At 46.0% G+C, this 18,315-nt stretch overlaps 1 protein-coding gene across 2 annotated transcripts in view; it reads right to left on the bottom strand.

The window, feature by feature from the left end:
- Window positions 1–4,583: 4,583 nt before the first annotated feature.
- The window catches only part of SLC12A3 (solute carrier family 12 member 3), a 29,704-nt gene continuing 15,972 nt past the window's right edge, over window positions 4,584–18,315 (bottom strand). The window contains exons 12-26 of one of the 2 annotated variants that reach the window (XM_053399203.1): window positions 18,144–18,267; window positions 17,822–17,923; window positions 16,235–16,390; window positions 15,816–15,915; window positions 15,163–15,274; window positions 13,616–13,756; window positions 12,904–13,010; window positions 12,449–12,531; window positions 11,515–11,583; window positions 10,047–10,148; window positions 9,000–9,111; window positions 8,516–8,602; window positions 7,611–7,746; window positions 6,308–6,375; window positions 4,584–5,610 (exon numbers count right to left, since the gene is read on the bottom strand). In XM_053399203.1, coding sequence (XP_053255178.1) covers window positions 5,469–5,610; window positions 6,308–6,375; window positions 7,611–7,746; window positions 8,516–8,602; window positions 9,000–9,111; window positions 10,047–10,148; window positions 11,515–11,583; window positions 12,449–12,531; window positions 12,904–13,010; window positions 13,616–13,756; window positions 15,163–15,274; window positions 15,816–15,915; window positions 16,235–16,390; window positions 17,822–17,923; window positions 18,144–18,267 — 1,641 coding nt within the window. In that variant the 3' untranslated portion in view covers window positions 4,584–5,468. The remainder of the gene's footprint in view (window positions 5,611–6,307; window positions 6,376–7,610; window positions 7,747–8,515; window positions 8,603–8,999; window positions 9,112–10,046; window positions 10,149–11,514; window positions 11,584–12,448; window positions 12,532–12,903; window positions 13,011–13,615; window positions 13,757–15,162; window positions 15,275–15,815; window positions 15,916–16,234; window positions 16,391–17,821; window positions 17,924–18,143; window positions 18,268–18,315) is intronic. The other variant, XM_053399204.1, reaches the window with a different exon arrangement.

The following is an 18,315-nucleotide window of genomic DNA, read 5'->3' as shown; positions in this document are numbered from 1 at the left end:
AAGAAGCTGCTTTCTACTGAGTCAGAGCCTTGCGTCCATCTAGTACTGTCTACACTGAGCGGCAGCGGCTCTCCAAGGTTTCAGTCAGGGTGTCTCTCCCAGGCCTGCCTGGAGATGTTGCCATTGGGCGTTGAACTAACGATCTTATTCATGCTCTACCTCTGAGCTATGGACTTGTACCTAAAAGTAAGTTTCTAGTCCTCATGATTCTAAAAAGAAGGGAGGTGAAATATACTCAGAGTCGCAAAGTGATTTCATGCTCTTTATTCAGCTCATAGTGGTGAGGAGGAATGAATGAAAGCCCCTCAAAGCATCTGCTTTATATACATTATTTACACAATGGGCTGCACATGATTGGCTAATTCCGGAATTCTACTGTAAGCCAATCAGGTTGTGGATTCACTTCTATCTGGAGCATGATTGGGTGGTTCCTGCCAACCAATCATACTGCTGCATTGTTCTAGGACCAATCAGACTGCAGCATTCTGAATCCTATTGTTCTAGGACCAATCAGACTGCTGCCTTTTGGATCCTATTCTAGGACCAATCAGACTGCTGCAGTTTGGATCCTATTCAACTCAGTACATAACAGGGGGCTGATTTTTAAATAAGCGTAGCAGAAGTTGCTTTTCTTCATTGGTCCATCAAGGTCAGTAGTGACTACACTGGCTAGTAATGGTCTCCAGGGTTTCAGACAGGGTGCATTTCCAACCATACCTGCAGGTGCTGGGGATCGAACCTGAGACCTTCTGCATGCAAAGCAGGTGCTCTGATGCTGTGCTACAGCCCTTCCCAAGAACATAGTAAGCTGCCTTATACTATTGGTCCATCTAGCTCAAGGAGTTGGGATCCAAGGGCGCAAGGCTGTTGCCTCCTTCTTACACTGCCCTCCCCAGCCTCTCAAAGTGGCGCAGGGCTGGCTCAGGGAGGATGGCATGAGTGGCCTCCTGGGATGATTGTCCTGGCAGCAGCACACCCCCCCCCCCAATGCTACATGCCTGGGGGAGAGGGCTCTTGTGCGCAAATCCTGTTTGCTGGTTTCCCACAGAAATCTGTTCAGCCACTGTGAGAGCAGGATGTTGGACTGGGTGGTCCATTGGCTTGATCCAGTGGGGTCTTCTTATATTCTTATGCATTGGAGCTTATGAGCAAGTAGGTTTTGAGAAGAGGGAAGAATGATTTCCTGGTTCAAAATGGTGTGAGCAAGAGGCATGGGCATAGATTAATTAAGTGCTATGAAATGGAAAGTCCAGTGGTGTAATGGGGAGCCATCATGCTGGCCGTAGCTCATGTTTTCCATGCAGAAGGTCCCAGGTTCAGTCCCCAGCATCTCCAGATAGGTGTCGTTCTGAATCCCTGGAAACCATGTCTGGAACCTTTCAGTGTGGAGAATGCTGAGCTGGATAGATTTAAGACAGATGCAGCAGAAGGCAGCTCCCTATCGCCTCAGAACTGCTGCTTTCACTTGCCAGCATTGACTGCACTTGTAGGGACAATGCTTGGACAGTGAGCATCCACTGTGTGCTGTTCCACTTTGTCTGAGAACACCCAGTGGACATTCAGGTGTGTCATACCTGTTAAATGGGTGCAGTTGGGAGGAAAGCTGACACCTGCTTATCTACATGCTGAGTGCAGCCCATTGCCAGCAATCTCCAAAGCGTGTGTCCTGGAAACCTGCACAGAACTTTGTGAGCAGCTGTTTGTTTCACACTGTTTAATAATGTATATTCTCCCCTACCCTCCACCACAGGTTAAAACGGCTGATGCAATCCTGAAACTATTTACAAAGATATAGGGACACACATAAATAGTACATGAGCACACACACACTCACTATGCTGACAAAGGGTGAAGATGTACAGTGTTCAGTGTTTGTGCATACACCCTAAAGGAAATCATAGTAACTGAAAAATAAAAGTCTGAATCTTGGCCAACAAATTGATGATTGTGACCAAGCATTAAAACATTTGTTTTCTGAGCAAAAAACATTTGAAATGTTTGATGGCCCTAATGAAACTCACAGGGTAGCCAGCATATTCAAGGGGAAGAAGCAATTGCACTATGTGAAAAGCTTACAAAATTGGGAGCTTTTCAGTTTACATAAATGTAAGAGGTGGCATGAAAGAAGTTTATGAAATTATGCATGGCATGGAGAATGTGGGTAGAGAATAAAATCTCCTCCTCCTCTCATAACATTAGAACTGGTGGACATCCAAGGAAGCTGAATGTTAGAGGATTCGGGACAGACCAAAGAAAGTCTTCTTTCCATGATGCATAATCTAAAATATGGAATTTGCTCCCACAGGAGGCAGTGATGTATTTTAATATTTTGTAAGTTGCTTGGAGATGTTTTGTAAAAAGCAAACAAATATAACAACAACAACTGATAATAATAAAGGGAGAGGGAATGGAGTGTCCTGCAAAAGGGCATGACAGGCTGGCTCTACACAACAACATTTTGTTGTAAATCTCAGGTCACATCCACACCACACATTTAAACTGCATGGCTTCCCCTCCCCCCACCCCCGAAAAAAAAATTTGTGGGAGCTATAGCTCACAGAGCTACAATTCCTAGCACCTTTAAGAACCTATAGCTCTCAGGATTTTTTTTGGCGGGAGAACCATGTGGTTCAGCTGTATGGTATGGATGTGATTTAACTGGTTGGGATTTTGCAAGTCAAGAGGGAAGACAGACAGGCACAGGTGGGCAGAATAAGGCAGAGAGAGTTGCCACTGTCAACACATGTGAAATGATGCAAGAGTACATTGGGACAACGATCATTTCCCCCCAGTGATCTGCCACTGGAAAATAGGGAGAAAAGCTACTGCTTGGTTGGGTCTAAGCCAGGATGTGATTAGAAAAAAAAAGAGACAGCTGTTTTATTTCCTTGAACCATGGCAATTGTTTCCCCCAGTGCCGTTTGGTCCTTGTGTTTTCTCTGGCAGGCCCCACATGTCACCCTGGGGCTGTACATGAATTCATTGCCAAAATGTCACACTGATCTCCTTGTGGGATTGTAGGTGTTGGCTCTAGGCCAAGGGGAATCTCTGCTTGCAGGAAGGCCTGCCCTTCTCATACCCAGAAGAGTCACAGGGGCTCTGTGGAGCTCACATCAGATATGAGGTGGACTGGTGGGCTGTGGGGTGTGAATAATCTTTTGCTCTTCTTCATCACAAAGACTTCCAAGTCACCTTCCAAACTGGTGTCCAGGATCTTATCGTCCTGAGCCCCATCCCAGAACTCTGTGCCCTTGAGATGCCTACTCTATTTAATACACACACACACACACCATTAAAAAAATAAATTCCTGGAGACTTTGCCCCATCAGGGCAGAGCTTTGGGACAACAGTTCCTGGCCCCACCCCACTCAGCAGAATGAGCAAGAAGGTCCCCAAATGCATCCCAGAGTCAAAACTGTAGCACCAGATAGCTAATAGTAATACCGGTAATAATTTAATAATTTTATTATTTATATCCCGCCCATCTGACTGGGTTTCCCCAGCCACTCTGGGCTAAACAGAGGACTAAAAACAGAATAAAACTTCAAACATTAAAAACTTCCCTAAACAGGGCTGCCTTCAGATGTCTTCTAAAGTTGTTTATTTCCTTGACATCTGATGGGACGGCGTTCCACAGGGCAGGTGCCACTACTAAGAAGGCCCTCTGCCTGTAACCTCACTTTTCACAGGGAGGGAATTGCCAGAAGACCCTTGGCGCTGGACCTCAGTGTCCGGGCAGAACGATGGGGGTGGAGACGCTCTTTCAAGTATACTGGGCCGAGGCTGTTTAGGGCTTTAAAGGTCAGCACCAACACTTTGAACTGTGCTCGGAAACGTACTGGGAACCAATGTAGGTCTTTCAGGACCGGTGTAATATGGCCTTGGCAGCCACTCCCAGTCACCAGTCTGGCTGCCGCATTTTGGATTAGCTGGATGTAACTACCATTTGCATTTCCCACAATGCTCTAGGATGATACAATGTGGAGGGTTATTGTGTGGAAGTAAAGTGGCAACAAGACCCAGCCCCCTGGCATTGCTCATTACCACTGCTGCTACCACTGCCACCCACTGTAGGCACCAGGTAAGCTGGTGGTGGGGAACCTTAAGCCTAGGCACTGGATAAGTCCCTCCAGGCCTCTCTGGTTGTGCCTCTTGCTCCTTTTAAGGGGGATTGAGGAGTGTGTGGGTGTAGAAAATAGCTCACCATACAAAAGGCAAAATTTTACATTCATTGCTTCTTGCCCCACCCATAGCTGCCCTGTGGAAGGTATCCCAGAAGAGAATGTGTCCCATGCGCTGAAGCAAGGTCCTCCCACCCAATCAGGTTTAAGCCAACCAGGGGTTGGAACAGGGGACTCCCACCAGACGGCCTTTTGCCTAGAGCCCCTCTCCATGATGAGTGCCCAGTGGGATAGTCAGGAGATGGACCTACTTGATGCAGGTTGGTTGCCTTGACGACTCTGAAGCTTTTTGAGGGAATGGGGGGGCAACCAATTATGCAACATTTTGAGGGCAGGCTCTTCCCTCCTGCTCATAGGGTGGTCACTAGTGCACTGGCAAAAAAGAGGACGCAGATTTGCGTGAACAGTGCATGTGATATTTTATAGGTATAGATGCAACTTTGGAAAGAATTGCTACAGTTTGAATAGAAATACAATCCATTTCACCATAGTGGGGAAGGTGTCAACCTCTATACTTGCTCAATCTGCCATCCAGGTTCTAATTAATGATGGACTACTGTGAGCCCTGCCCCCCTCCATAATTTTATTAGTCTTTAACTTTAGGCTTGCCATATGTCAGGAAAATTCCTGACACGTCCTGGTTTTCAGGTGTAAAAGTGGCGTCAGGGAAAATGTCATGGAAAACCTGGATGTATGTCAATGTGATGGAAAAAGCAGCAGGAACAGCTCCAGAAGCTTAAAATCACTATTCCCCCCCAAAAAAAACCCCCAACTTTGCAGATGTCAGGAATTTTACTTTTTGAAATATGGCAACCCTGTTTAACTTAGACTGAGCAACCATTCAACTAGAGCAGGTGCTGGGAAGTTTTGGCCCAACAGATGTTGCAGAACTACAACTCCCATCATCAGCCCCAGCAAACATGGCCAGGGGATGATGGTAGTTGTAATTCAGCAACATCTGGGGGGCAGGAAATACCACCACACCTGAAGTAGAGGATGCCTTCAACTCAAGGACTCTCCTCCGTACAGCAGGACACATGGCGAACCACATCCCCTCAGCAATCCATCAAAATCTACCAGAGACCATTGGTCAGATTATTCCCCTAACAACTTGTGGCAGGGCAGAATAGCCATCATTCACACCACAGCTCAGGAATATTCATCATTCACACCACAAGTCTTTTATTGTGGACCTTCCACCACCAGAAACAGACCCTCCAGAAGGCCCAAGTCCTAAGAGCAGGATCTGGCCTGGAACAACTTCATCTTGATTCAGCTGCCCAAGAATCACTGGCAATAAAAGGTCAAGACATTCTCCTGGTTGCCCCTGGTCAGGATGACGGGGGGTCTCAGGTCCTGCGAGAGGGTTTCCAGCCAAGCCATATAGAGGCTGCTGGGACATCTTCCCTTTCGGCCTATCGGCAGCGTTCTGGAAAAAAAAGGTGGAGAAAGCAGAGAACAGCTTGTGTTTGTTCATTGTAAATACAGCTGGTTTCTTATTTTTATGGCACGGCCAGAGATCTGTAGTAGCTGGGTGGCAAGAGCTGACGGAAGCTATAGTCCAGAACATCTAGAGGTTTACCAGGTTGGGGACACAGCTGCTCAGTCTAAATCTGGCCTGCACAACATCTGCTGTGCTGTGCGGAATGCAGCCCACCCTAGCCAAGCATGGCAACCCTCCAGGGACCTGAGAGGGGGCACCTGGAAATCCTGCCTGCCGGAACTGCAGTCCCAGGAGAGTTGTCAATGTAAAAAAAACCACTGGGGCCTAATTTGAATAGTATAGTGCTTGTTATCTGGTGGGTGGGGCTTGTGTGTTTTGCTTCAGAATCAGCCCATCTCTTCAGTGTCTGTTGCCTCCTGTTGTTGTATTTAGTTTCTCTCGTTATGTTATTTTGTTACAGTTTTCTTTATTATTAAGGATTGATTTTGTTAATCCTCCCCCCACCTCCACAACAGTCAAGGCCCTTGGAGGCCACCATGCATGGCTGCTTCAGCTTGCTGGGTTGTGCAGGCCTAGCCCATATCAATGCATTTCCAGCCATACTTCTTTGTAAGGTCAACATTTCACAAAGCACATGCAAAAACTCAGGTTGGTCAGTTGGTTGGTGGCTCGTCTTACATACATGAAGATGAGAGCTGCATCTCGCGAGTAATCCAGCAAGATTTCGTTCATCCTTACTTGTCGAAGTGACTGAAGGGCGGAAGAGAGAATAGACAGTAAACACAGAGATTAAGGCCACATTTACACCATGCATTTAAAGCTTTGATAGCACTGATAGAAACAGTCATGGTTTCCCTCAAAGGTTCCTGGAAGCTGTGGTTTGTTAAGCGTGCTGAGAGTTGTTCAGACACTCCTGTTACCTCTCACAGAGCTACATTTCCCAGTGTTCCTTGGGAAGAGGGTCTGGCTGTAAAACCACTCTGAGCAATGTGGTTTGTTAAGTGTTGCTGGGAATTGTAACTCTGAGGCGTAAACTACAGTGCCCAGAGTTTGTTGACGGAATGAATGTGCTACAAATGTGCTTTAAAGGCATCCTGTGCCCACAGCCCAGATGTTGCTGAACTTATACTTCCCCTGACTGTTGGCCATGCCAACTGGGGCTTATTATTGTTTCTTTTTATTTAAAAGCATTGTAAACCACTAAAAAAATCTCTCGGCGGTACAGTGGTCCCACAATTTACATGTAATTTACTTACATCATTGCAGCTTTGTGTGGGGAAAATAAGTAACTGGAAACTGGGAGTGAGGAGTCAGAAGGAGCCACCCAAGAGCTTGTGCAACCTTCCCAGAACCCAATAAGCAAGACGGGGGGCTTAAAAGTTATTTCCCACTGTGGAGCTTTTGGGCCCTCTACCTTGCTTACTGGGCACTGGGAAGGTCACACGACCTTACCAGAGCCTGGAAAGTGAGATGGAGGGCAATACCCACTCCAGACAGGTAAGGATGGTTGCACAGCTGGGAGGGAGATTCCAGGGGTTTGCTGACTCTACACAGTTTTGCCTTTGCTCGTGGACCGCCCCCCGCCCCATGTGATTTGCAGGCCCACTGTATTCAAAAATGCAACATAGAAACAATGAAAATATAAAAACAGAGATACAATTTGAAAACCAACAAAACAGTGTAATTAAAAAACAACAACAGGAATTCAGTAATAAGATAGTCCAGTCTTGTGGGTCAGGGAAAGTCAGGGCAAAAAGAGATGCCTTTATGAGTTGCCTGAAGCAATTGACGGGTGATGCTTCGTGAATGGGAGAGGGAAGAAGGGCATGCTACAACAATGTAGAAGTCCAGTGCCATCTCGAAGGCCACAGGTCAGCCACCCCTGCATTAAAGGCCTTGGGACCCATTGCGAGGAGACAGCAATTATTTTTCACTTTTTGTGGTGGCAAAGCCCACTCTCCACATGGCCAGTGAGACCCTCAGACCTTAGCTTTATTTTTCATGACTTCCTCATCGGAAATCTTCCATGGGCAGCCATGCCTCATCTCGTTCACCATTGCCTCGTCTTTGAAGCCATCGTTCAGTCTGAATGGGGCGATTAAGTCGTCAAATCTCTTCACACTGTCAACAAAGCCATGGAGATCTTGTAAGTGACCAGGTGGTATTGTTTCTGCCTGAATCAAAGAGACCATCTAGGACCTCTCTTCCCCAGAACATTCCAGCATGCAACATGAAACTGTCAGCTGTGGGGACCCATACAGGTCTGTAATACCAAGCTGGGGACAAATCTCAGTTGCAGTTTCTTGTTTTTCTAGCCTTGAGAACATTAGAAGAGCCCTGGTGGATCAAGCCAGTGGCACATCTAGACCAGCATCCTGTTCTCACGGTGGCTAACCTGATGCCTGAGGGAAGGCTACAAGCAGGACCTGAGCACGAGAGCCCCCTCCCCTCCCCTCTAGTTTCCAGCAACTGGGATTCAGAGGCAAACTGCCTCCAACAGTTTGGAGGGAGAAACCTAGTCATTGTGCCTAGTAACCACTGACAGCCCTATCCTCCATCAAAGCCTTAATTTCACCACATTTCCACATAGTTTAAAAAGTCATATTTATAGCTAATTTTTCTAATGTAAAATGTTAGGTGCTTCTGATACAAATTATTACACAATCTTTAATGTATATGCATAACCACTGCAAAAAACAGGAGGTCGTGTTATGCATTTAACACAGTCATCCTGTATTATTATTATTTATATAACAAACCTTAAAATTTAAGGAATAAGTAAAAAACAAACACCACCCATCAAAGTTTAAATAAACAAAATAACAATATAAAAGACAACTGCAGATTATTAAACTGGATGAGCATGAAGCTACAGTTAGTCTTGATTTACTGTTCAGGTCGGGGTTTCTGGTTGATGTCGGGAAGAATATGGACCTCGTGAAACCCAAGTCGGAACTTGCTTAACAAGGAGATGATCCTGCAAGAGGAGAAAGAGACCAGTAGTACCTTTTGCAGGGGGCAGCGGTTTCGTTTTTATGTTTTCCTATGCCCAGTGCACACATTGATTCTTTACATTCTGAGGATAACTAAAATGCGATAACCTCTCTTCATGTTAGGAATTTTGCTATGCATCTTGGACCAGCCTTCCTCAACCTGACACCCTCCTATCATTTCTCCCACAATCTGCATTTTAATAGATACTTTTTTTTTGCGCATTGTTTTAATTCTATAGATAGCCTAATTACTTTTGTAACCATAGCCTTTTAGATGCCCCAATCGGAAGCTAGCAAGAAGGGCCTGAGCACTACCACAGCCCTCTCCCAGAGCACAAGGGATACAAATCCAACCAAGGGCACAAGCAGTCCTAGACTTACGCCTTGCGTTCTTCATCCATCCTGTTGATCTGCCCTCCGACAAACACCCGGATCTTGCACTTCCCCCACCTCTTCTTGCGCCCAAGGAGGTAAGGGATGAGGAGTGTCAGGCCTGCCAAGTAAGAACACAGAATGGCTCTTCATCATATTTGATGAACCCTGGAGAAAATGGAGTCTGGGAATCCTTCGTTTATTTCAGTCTTTTTCAACTTGGTGCCCTAGAGATGTTTTGGACTACAACTCCCATCATCTCCAGGGCCCCAGGTTGGCAAATACTGATTTATATCACACTGTACTTCCAAGATGGAGCCTGTGGTGGCTATAGGCAAGGTTCTCAGGTGGCCTTTCATCCAAGGAGTGGCCAAACCCAAGCCAGCTTAGCTTTAGCAAGGTTGCTGCATCATGTGCCTCAGATCAGCCCCTGGGACCAAAGAATCGTAGAACTGTAGAGTGAGGAGGGACCTCAGGAGTCATCTGGTCCGCCCCTCTGCAATGCGACAATCACAGCTAAAGAATCCTTGACAGATGGCCATCCAACCTGTTTTAAAACCTCCAATGAAAGAGAGTCCACCGTCTTCTGAGGTTGTCTGTTCCACTGTTGAACTGCTATGACCATCAGAAAATTCATCTTAATGTTTAGTTGGAATCTCCTTTTTTGTTATTCGTACTTTGAATCCATTGGTTCAGGCCTTAGGGGGAGTAGGCTAGTCCCCTAAATGTTCCTGGTAAATTAGAGTATTAAAGTATTAAAGCGTGTTGCCTCCTTCCCAAAGCTTGGGAAGCTTCTACCCAGTTTATTGAGGGAGGCACAATGCTCACGTGTGCAATATTGGGACATTGCGCGTGTGATGTTTCCCCTTCCATCATCCTCATAAGCTGGCGCCTGTGGCCCTAACTGTTCCCTTATGAAAAAGGGACGCCACTGACCCAGAAGCCCCAAAGCAAAAATGGCAGTGATGGGTCCAAGCAGAGGTTTGGACCAGAAGGTGCAACGCTCCTTTGGTACCACAAATCCTTACCTATGTGGTAGAAGGATGCTGAAATTACCTCCATCATCGAAGAGCCAGTAGATGTCAATGGTTTTCTTGCCCTGCTCTATCTGGAAGGCAGTGCTTGCTTGCTGTTCTGCTACCAAGGCATCAGGGTCCACTAGGAATAATAATAAAAAGGATCCCCACTGCATGAGTAAGAGAGTGCCCAGGATTTCAAACGCCACTCACCAAGTGAATTTGCAAGCTTATGAAATCCCTCTTGAGATGCTCCACTTCCCATTCTGTTCATTAGGAAACTTTAAAAAAAAATACCATCTAATTATATGCAAAAATATGTAAATTATATATTGAGTTGTATCCAGCTACATTCTACTTAGAATAGACTCGTCAGAACTGATGTACCTAAGTTAGGCCATCAGTTTTGGTGGGTCTCCTCTGAGTGGGACTAACTATGTATAAAAGAGCCAAGTCCCATGCTGCCATGTATTTTTTTACAAGTATTAATATGTATGTATTTTTATATAGTTATATGTATTGCTGTATGCATCGGCTTATGTGCTGGTTAGTTTAGGAAACCTGGAAAATATATATATATATATATATATATATATATATATATATATATATATATATATATAAAATGCATATGTAATATAATTATACATACTATACTATGATGGTGCATATATAATCTGAGAATAGTTTATATTTTTAGTGTGACTGGTAAATAAACAACTCATTTCTTCTTGAAATCTAGGAGCCAGATGGGAACTGGGGGGGGGGGGGAAATATGTGCTGAGAAACAGAGCATGGAGGTTTTCAGAGAATGCCATCCCTAGTCTCACAGGCAGCTCTTATCACATGGTAAAATGTGTTTCAATAATTTTGGCATAGGCCTTGTAGGAGACAGTAGAACATGATGGCAACTTGGAGCTGATGTTTACATGGGGCTGATGTGGTCCTGACTCAGAGAGTAACCAAATTGGGCAAGGGGGGGGGATGAATGTGGAATTGTTTCTATTTGCATCTCATTTGCAAAGCTACGGCAGAAATCATAAATCCTAGGAGTAAGCATAACCAACAGAATTAAATATTCACTTTGTAATCCTCCAGATGTTGAACTCCAACTCCCATCAGCCCCAGTCAAAAGGGCCAATGGGCAGGAATGATGAGAGCTGTAGTTCAACAACATCTGGAAGGCACCATGTTGGCTAGTTTGGCTACTGTCCTAGATCCTTTTAAGGCCTATCCAGTCCAGCATCCTGTTCTCACAGTGGCCAAACCAGATCGATGAGGAAAGGTCACAAGCAGGACACGACAAGAGAATGGTCAAGACAGGGCCCAAGATGGCAGGTTTCTCTTCCTGTGCTATAGGAGAAGAAATCAAACCTCTGAGTCGGCACACTCTGATTTCAAAGGCCTTCCAGCTGTGGCCCAAGTCAATCACTTTCCCCACAGGTAAGACAGTCTTAACAGAAAGACGAGCACTAGAGGTCAAAGAAATGAACCTGCTGGGAACTGACATGTACTTATCACAGGAGGCTCTTCAATGTTCTTCTGTGGATCTTCTGCTGGGTCAAACACGGGGTTAACTAGAGGAAAGAGAATATGCAATGAACACAACGGAGCACTCTCCCTCAACCTGGTGTCCTCCAGCTGCCCAGGACTACATCTCCCTCCAGCCTTAGCTAACACAGCCATGGCTGGGGCTGATGGGAGTTGTAGTCCAAAACATCACGAGGGCATCAAGTTTGGAAAAGCTGCTCTGGAGGTTGGCTTGGAGCAAAAGAACACCCCCTCAGCAGTTGGATAGTAACAAGGATTGTGATTCATTTCCTCCTTACACTAGTGAGAAGGACCAAAAGAAGCAAGATCAGATTTATTTGATTTTTGTGTTTGTTTGCCTCGCCTCTTGGCCTGGTGCCTAACACTGAACAATGGCTTGTGATGAACCACTGTTTAACTTAATATGTTGAGTGCAGCATATCATCTGGGAAGGGCCTACCTTCCTCAGGAGTTAGGATGAAGGAACAGGTCATTGCTTTGCATCTGCTTTGCATGCAAAAGTCTCAGGTTCAATTCCCAGCAGTGTCTCTAATAGGTCTAGGAATCGTCCACTCTCTGAAATCTTACAGCGCTATTGCCAGTCATTGTAGACAACACTGAGCTAGATTGACCAATGGTCCAAATGCCAAAGGCAGCTTCCTGTGTTCTTTTCTGTGTCCCACAGTTCAGTGGTTACAGCATCTGTTTTGCATGCAGGTCCCAGGTTCTTGGCATTTCCTGGTAGGGCTGGGAGAAGCACCTGTCTCAAACCCTAGAGAGCTGGTGCCAGGCAATGTGCGGGTCACACAGAGCCAGAGGCTGCCTCCTCTGTTCCTAATTGCATCCTTTTAGGCAAATCAACTCAACTACGGGAAGCCTCTGGCCCAGACAGGATGTGGTGGAGGAACTCACTGTGAGACTGCACAAGCCTGGAGATGTTGAGCCCCTCCTTCATCCGCATCATGCACACGCCATAGTTGAAGTCAAAAGCATCACTGGAAGACAAAACCAAAGGGCTGCCAGAGTCAATGTAAGACAGATCTCAGAAGTCCTGGTTGGAATCAGCAGAGGCTGGTCTCCATAAAGGCAAATGGGGCACTGCCCACCAACCCACATCTGCCCTGCAGCCAGCCCCCCACCTGCCTTCTTACTTACAACCAGCTCACAGGATGGCCCTGCCTGTCAGCCTCCTCCTCTTCCTTAGCCTCAGGATTGGTCAAGACGGGAGCCGATTTATAAATGAACATATGAAAAATTTGCCCACGTCATAAACAGACACATCTGCCCATCCTTGGTGCTAATGGTGGCCACAGACAGCTGCAGCCACTGATTCATTTAAATGGATCCCATGCCATGACCCAACTTACTGCAGAATCCCAATGTATTCTTCCACCGTCTGTGGATGGGCAGCCTGCCAATTCTTCTTGTAACCAATCACAAGGACATTGGGCTTCATTCTCCCAAGACCGGAAGCCTTTATCAAAGCAGAGAACAAGGGGGTATCATTATAGTCCACACTGACACTCCCTCCTCATTCTTCAAGGGGCTGAACTAGGAACTTGGGTGGAAACAACTGGGCAGGGGGTGGGGATTTTCTAGCCAAGTTCTCCATGCCATGCGTAATTTTATAAATTTCGATCTTGTCACCTCCTACTCGCCTTTTCTCTAAACTTAACTCAGGGCTCATCCACACTTGTCCTTTTTCTAGAAACCACAGGGCTGAATGGTTCCCCCCTTCCCCCACTCTTTTCACAGGGATAACCTGCTCTTTAGTGCTAAATCAAAGGAAACGTCAAGCCAAAGAAAACTCAAATTGCCATTTGTTCTGATTGAGTGCTAAAGAGCAGTTTTCCTCAGGAGAAAGCAGCAGGACAATGCTCTCAGTAATGCCACCAGCATGCCGCATTCTGCCACAAAGTACGGCTGCTGAAAACAGACAGTAAGGAACAACAGTTTATTTGTCCAATGAATACTGAACTTTCACAATAATCGTTTTAAGGATTCTTCAGTGTAGCAGTTGTTGTAGACATGGGCTGCCTTCAGCATTTCAAGATTTTTTCCTTTTTGTTTGATTTTTACCTGCATAAGAATCTGAACTCCAGTTCTCAGGTCCTCAGCTAAGACATCAGTATAGAAAGACTTGATTTTGCGCTTGATCAGCCACTTGACGTGGCCTCTGGAAGCAAGACGGAACTCAGACAACATCTGTTTGCCTGGCCCCTGTGAGAAAGAAGAAGAAAACAGTGGGAGACCCAAGGATGGGTGGCTTAAGACAGGCACATCCTTCCTGACTCGTGTGACCATCAAGTTATCCAAATTACACTTCACTAATGTAGTGCCCTCCAGATGTTTAGGACTACAACTCCCACCATATCTAACTGTTGGTCATGCTGAATGGGGCTGATGGGAGTTAAAGTCCAAGCTGGACAGAGAGCCTATGATCAGATCCCATCCCTGGGCTTGTCTCATGGGTGCCACCTGCACCTAGGATCCTATTTCAGTCACAAAAGGTGTAAGCCATCCCTCTGAACATGCACAGAGGCTCCTTCTTATACTAGTGAGAAACCACATGCCACTTCCTCATGTCTGCAGTTTGAAGAAAGGCCTTCAGAGCCCAGGAAGTTTGAGCTAAGGGGTACCTCTGTGTTGTTGTTTTTAAATTTGGCACTTGGCCAGCTTAATAATGCAAAGGGGCCAATCATTTCCCTATTGATCAGCCACCACATCTGCAATTGCTGCACCTCAGGCAGAGAATAAGAGGTAATCTGGAAGCAGAATGCCATCCTGTGATTAATGTGCCCTGCTTTCAAAAAGCAGCTTCTGATCTTTGCCTTGGCAATTAAGCTGCAGCTGGAAGTGATTGCCTTCCATATCTTCCGAGCCTATCATTCAGTCCTGCTTAATTAGCTGACTATCCTTCCAGGGGGAACAAACAGAATCAAATGCAGCTTTCATCATGCTTTTCATGGGGAAACCAGATTTGCTGCGGCCACTCCAGTGTGAACACAGTTGTTTTCTGCTGCGAACACAATGTGTAAAAAAGGCAAGTGCTCCAGTCTCTCCTAAACATCTGGAGATGGGAGTTGAGGGGTGGGGGTTACTGCCAGCTTCCCATTGGGGGCCATTTGGGTGTTCTAGGCATCTGCCTGGTGGGGCTGGTTGTGCATAAGTAAGCAGCAGGTTCCACAGGTAGATTGTGTGGTCCAGCAGTAAGTAAATCAAACTGAGGAAACCAGAACCATCATTTTGACAGGCTCATGCTGGGATTCTATTGGCTTTTGGGGCCTCCTGATCCCTGCTGAGCCAGAATCTGCAGTACCACCTACAGTACTGTAGCACAGTTGAGATCAGCTCAACTAGCTTACAAACTGACCTGGAGGTCTGAAGTGGCCCAATCTTGTCACCAAGGTCCCTCCTTTGAGACCATGGGTTCTGTATGCTAGCCTTCACACCTCATGGGTTCACTGTAGGTGGTTGATTCATAGAGAATCAACTGTCTCCAAAAGAGCTCCTAGATGAAACCATTCCTAGCCTGGGGCCTTCAGAAGTATACAGTAGACAGGCAGGCAGGCAGATAGATGTCCACAACCTGCAAAATTGATTCTCCTATGGTGATAAATACTCACGATCAACACATTCCCACAAATCATCAGGCTCAAGTTTTTGGTGAAGGTGCCCACAAAGTCCACCAGGGCTGGGCGGAAATTGGGAGGGCCAGTCAGCACCAGGCATTGAGGTCTGAGGGAGAAACAATGAGAAGTCATAGGCTGCACTTGGGACCAGATTATCTCTCGGAAGGCCTATTCCCATCTAGTCCTCCAAAGTCGATGTGATTGGTTTGACTGTGCCAGCTGAGGCCTCCTCTGTTGCTCTTCCCACTGTGTGGAATGAGCTCCCTGTGGAGTTCAGACAAGAACCAACAGTGGGGCGCTTTCTCAGGCAGCTGAAGAGCTCCCTGTTTACCCAACTGCATTCCCTGACTGCTGACATCATTTATTTTGAATTGCTTCCCATAAAAAATCCCAAAATAATGTAACAATAAAAACATTACTAAAAAAGCACATTAAAAATAATTTCAAGTGCAATACAGAACATAAGTGTATCAGAAGAGCCTGCTGGTTTAACTCTGCACTGCATGAAGAAGCAGTCCTGAATTGCCTGACATTCAGCTTTACTGCATGCCCACAGACGAAGATAAAAAAATATTGACCTAAAAGGCTTCTTGGAAAACGAGGGTCTTCAATAAGCACCAAGAAGAAAGCACTGTACACTTCCTCACCTATAATTCTTAATGTGGTCATCCACCTCGTTGAGTCCCACAGAATAGTTCAGGGCCATGTTGTAGGAACCGGCTTGCACGGATGAGCCCCAGTTCACCCCTAGAGAGAAACAGCCAAGCAGGATCAGAGCATTTATTTTTGCTTAATGGTAGCTGGTGTTCACAGAATCACAGCAGAGTCAGAAGGAACCCTAAGCACCATCTAGTCCAACCTCCTGCATTGTACACATTCCCTTCTGGGCCACATTAGGGGGTTCACACGTCAGTGGTGGGTAGGGCCAGAAGCAAAAGTGGGCAGGACATTAAAAGAGAGAAAGGGGCTTTGGCTGGGAGGGGGCGTGTTGCAGGAAGAGTTCTGAGGGCCAGATGAAGAGACGTTTGCCCATCCCCGCCAGGCCTGAGGTTCCCCAGTTACATACCTGGCTTCTTATATAGAACATATCCGAGCAGGAAGACCACAATTCCAATGGCAATGAGGGCAGCCCACCAGGTCAGCAGGAACATGATGACCACGGACACAATGGCTCCAAAGAGAGCCACCCACTTGCTGTAATAATTGAAGGAGGGCCTCCAACCTGGGTGGATGTGACAATGAAAGAGAACCAGAATAACTGGCAATCAAATCACTGCGCACACACTATCTTCTTGTGCAACTGCCTTGCAGATAATACTGATCTGCCATCCCCAAAGATCAATGGATCTTATATTAGGGGAAACATGGGAACTATTTCTTTGCCGTTGGAGTAATTTTGTAAAATAGGGCAAAGAACCTAAATACCTGTCATGAGCCTAGATTACCCACACATTCACATTATTATTATCTCATCCAGGGCATCCAGCTGATTATTATATCGTTTTTCTCCATGAGGATCTTGGATCAGCTGGTGATAGCAAAGAATGGAAAGTTTCTAGTGACTGTCATTAAAAGAAAGGCCCAGAGATGCTCTCTTAGTTTTAAATTGCGTAATTTTTAATTTAGTTTGGCCATTTTACTTGCTCAGTTGTGTTAAGAACATAAGAAGATCCTGCTGGATCAGGCTAAAGAGGGCCCATTTAGTCCAGCATCCTGTTCTCACAATGGCAGGATATGAGTGCAACCTGATTTTTTATTATTGTACTTCATACACAAATTTCAATGGCGGGTAGCTGATGCAGATCAATCTCTCAATCTATCCATTCAGCCACATATATTTGATGCACAATACCTTGGGTTAAGAACTTAATTCGTTCTGGAGGTCCGTTCTTAACCTGAAACTGCTCTTAACCTGAGGTACCACTTTAGCTACTGGGGCCTCCCACTGCTGCCGTGCGATTTCTGTTCTCATCCCGAAGCAAAGTTCTTAACCTGAGGAACTATTTCTGGGTTAGCGGAATCTCTAACCTGAAGCGTCTGTAACCCGAGGTACCACTGTATCTACTATTTAGGACACTGCTGGATAAATTATGTTAGCTTAATGTAAACATGTAATAACATTTAAATGGGGAGGGGGAGAAACACCCCAATATGGAAAGGCAGCTGGGCTATAGGGATGAACCAAATCAGGCTTCCCAACGGTCAGATTTTGCAGCCCTGCTTGCTCATCACTACACCATCCTGGATGCTGTGGCTGACAATGAGGCCATATACCAACTGAAGGGCTCAGATCCTGCTTCCAGGTGCATGGCCCACAAACCTGTTTAGATCTGCTAGGAACAGCCTCCCAGCTTCAGGACAGTGAGGCTCTGGAAGTGGCCTAGGACCTGACCTGGTGCACTACTTTTGATGCTAAGCACCGTGAGCCAGTGGTGGTGTGGTGGTGAGAGTGTCCGACTAGGACCTGGGAGAGCTGGGTTCAAATCCCCACTCAGCCATGAAGCTCATTGGGTGATCTTGGGCCAGTCATTGCCTCTCAGCTGACCTACCTCACAGGGTTGTGATGAGGAGAACCATGTGTGTCACCTTGAACTCCTTGGAGAACATGATGGATATAGAGTCAATGAATAAATGAATAAATAGCATCCCTTACCTGGGGAGTTGGTAATGGACGCATGGAAGCAGCTGAAGTTTATGAGTGCATAGGAACACAAGAAGAAATTGGAGATGATGGGGGCAATGGCATTCAGTTCAGCTGCAGGGATAGGAGAGAGAAGGAGGGAGGTTCCGTTCATTTGTGCAAATTATTCAAAGTGCAGAATCAGGTGTTTGTAGGGTAGTTGTTATTTATTAAAACATAACATTGGGGACTTTCAACACAGAATTAAAGACCATCCTATTGCCATTGTTTGCTCCATCCTGAGTCAAATCAGACTCTGCCCCTCCCCCACTTCATGACGCCCTGAATTACTTACCAATAAGAATGAAGCAAATTGCAATGACGTACGTCAGCATGTAACCCCTGATAGGTTCGTTGTTTTTTCCATAACCCTTCCCAAAAAAGCCAATGGCGGGGTAGAGCTGGTCCTTACAAAGGCACTGTTGGGGAGATGCAAAATGGCTATTCATGACAAGGTTTTGAGCCAT

This window comes from Podarcis raffonei, chromosome 8, assembly GCF_027172205.1.
Source record: "Podarcis raffonei isolate rPodRaf1 chromosome 8, rPodRaf1.pri, whole genome shotgun sequence".
Lineage (NCBI taxonomy): Eukaryota > Metazoa > Chordata > Lepidosauria > Squamata > Lacertidae > Podarcis > Podarcis raffonei.
The sequence above is the reverse complement of the archived record's forward strand: the minus strand, read 5'-3'. Positions and strand labels throughout refer to the sequence as shown.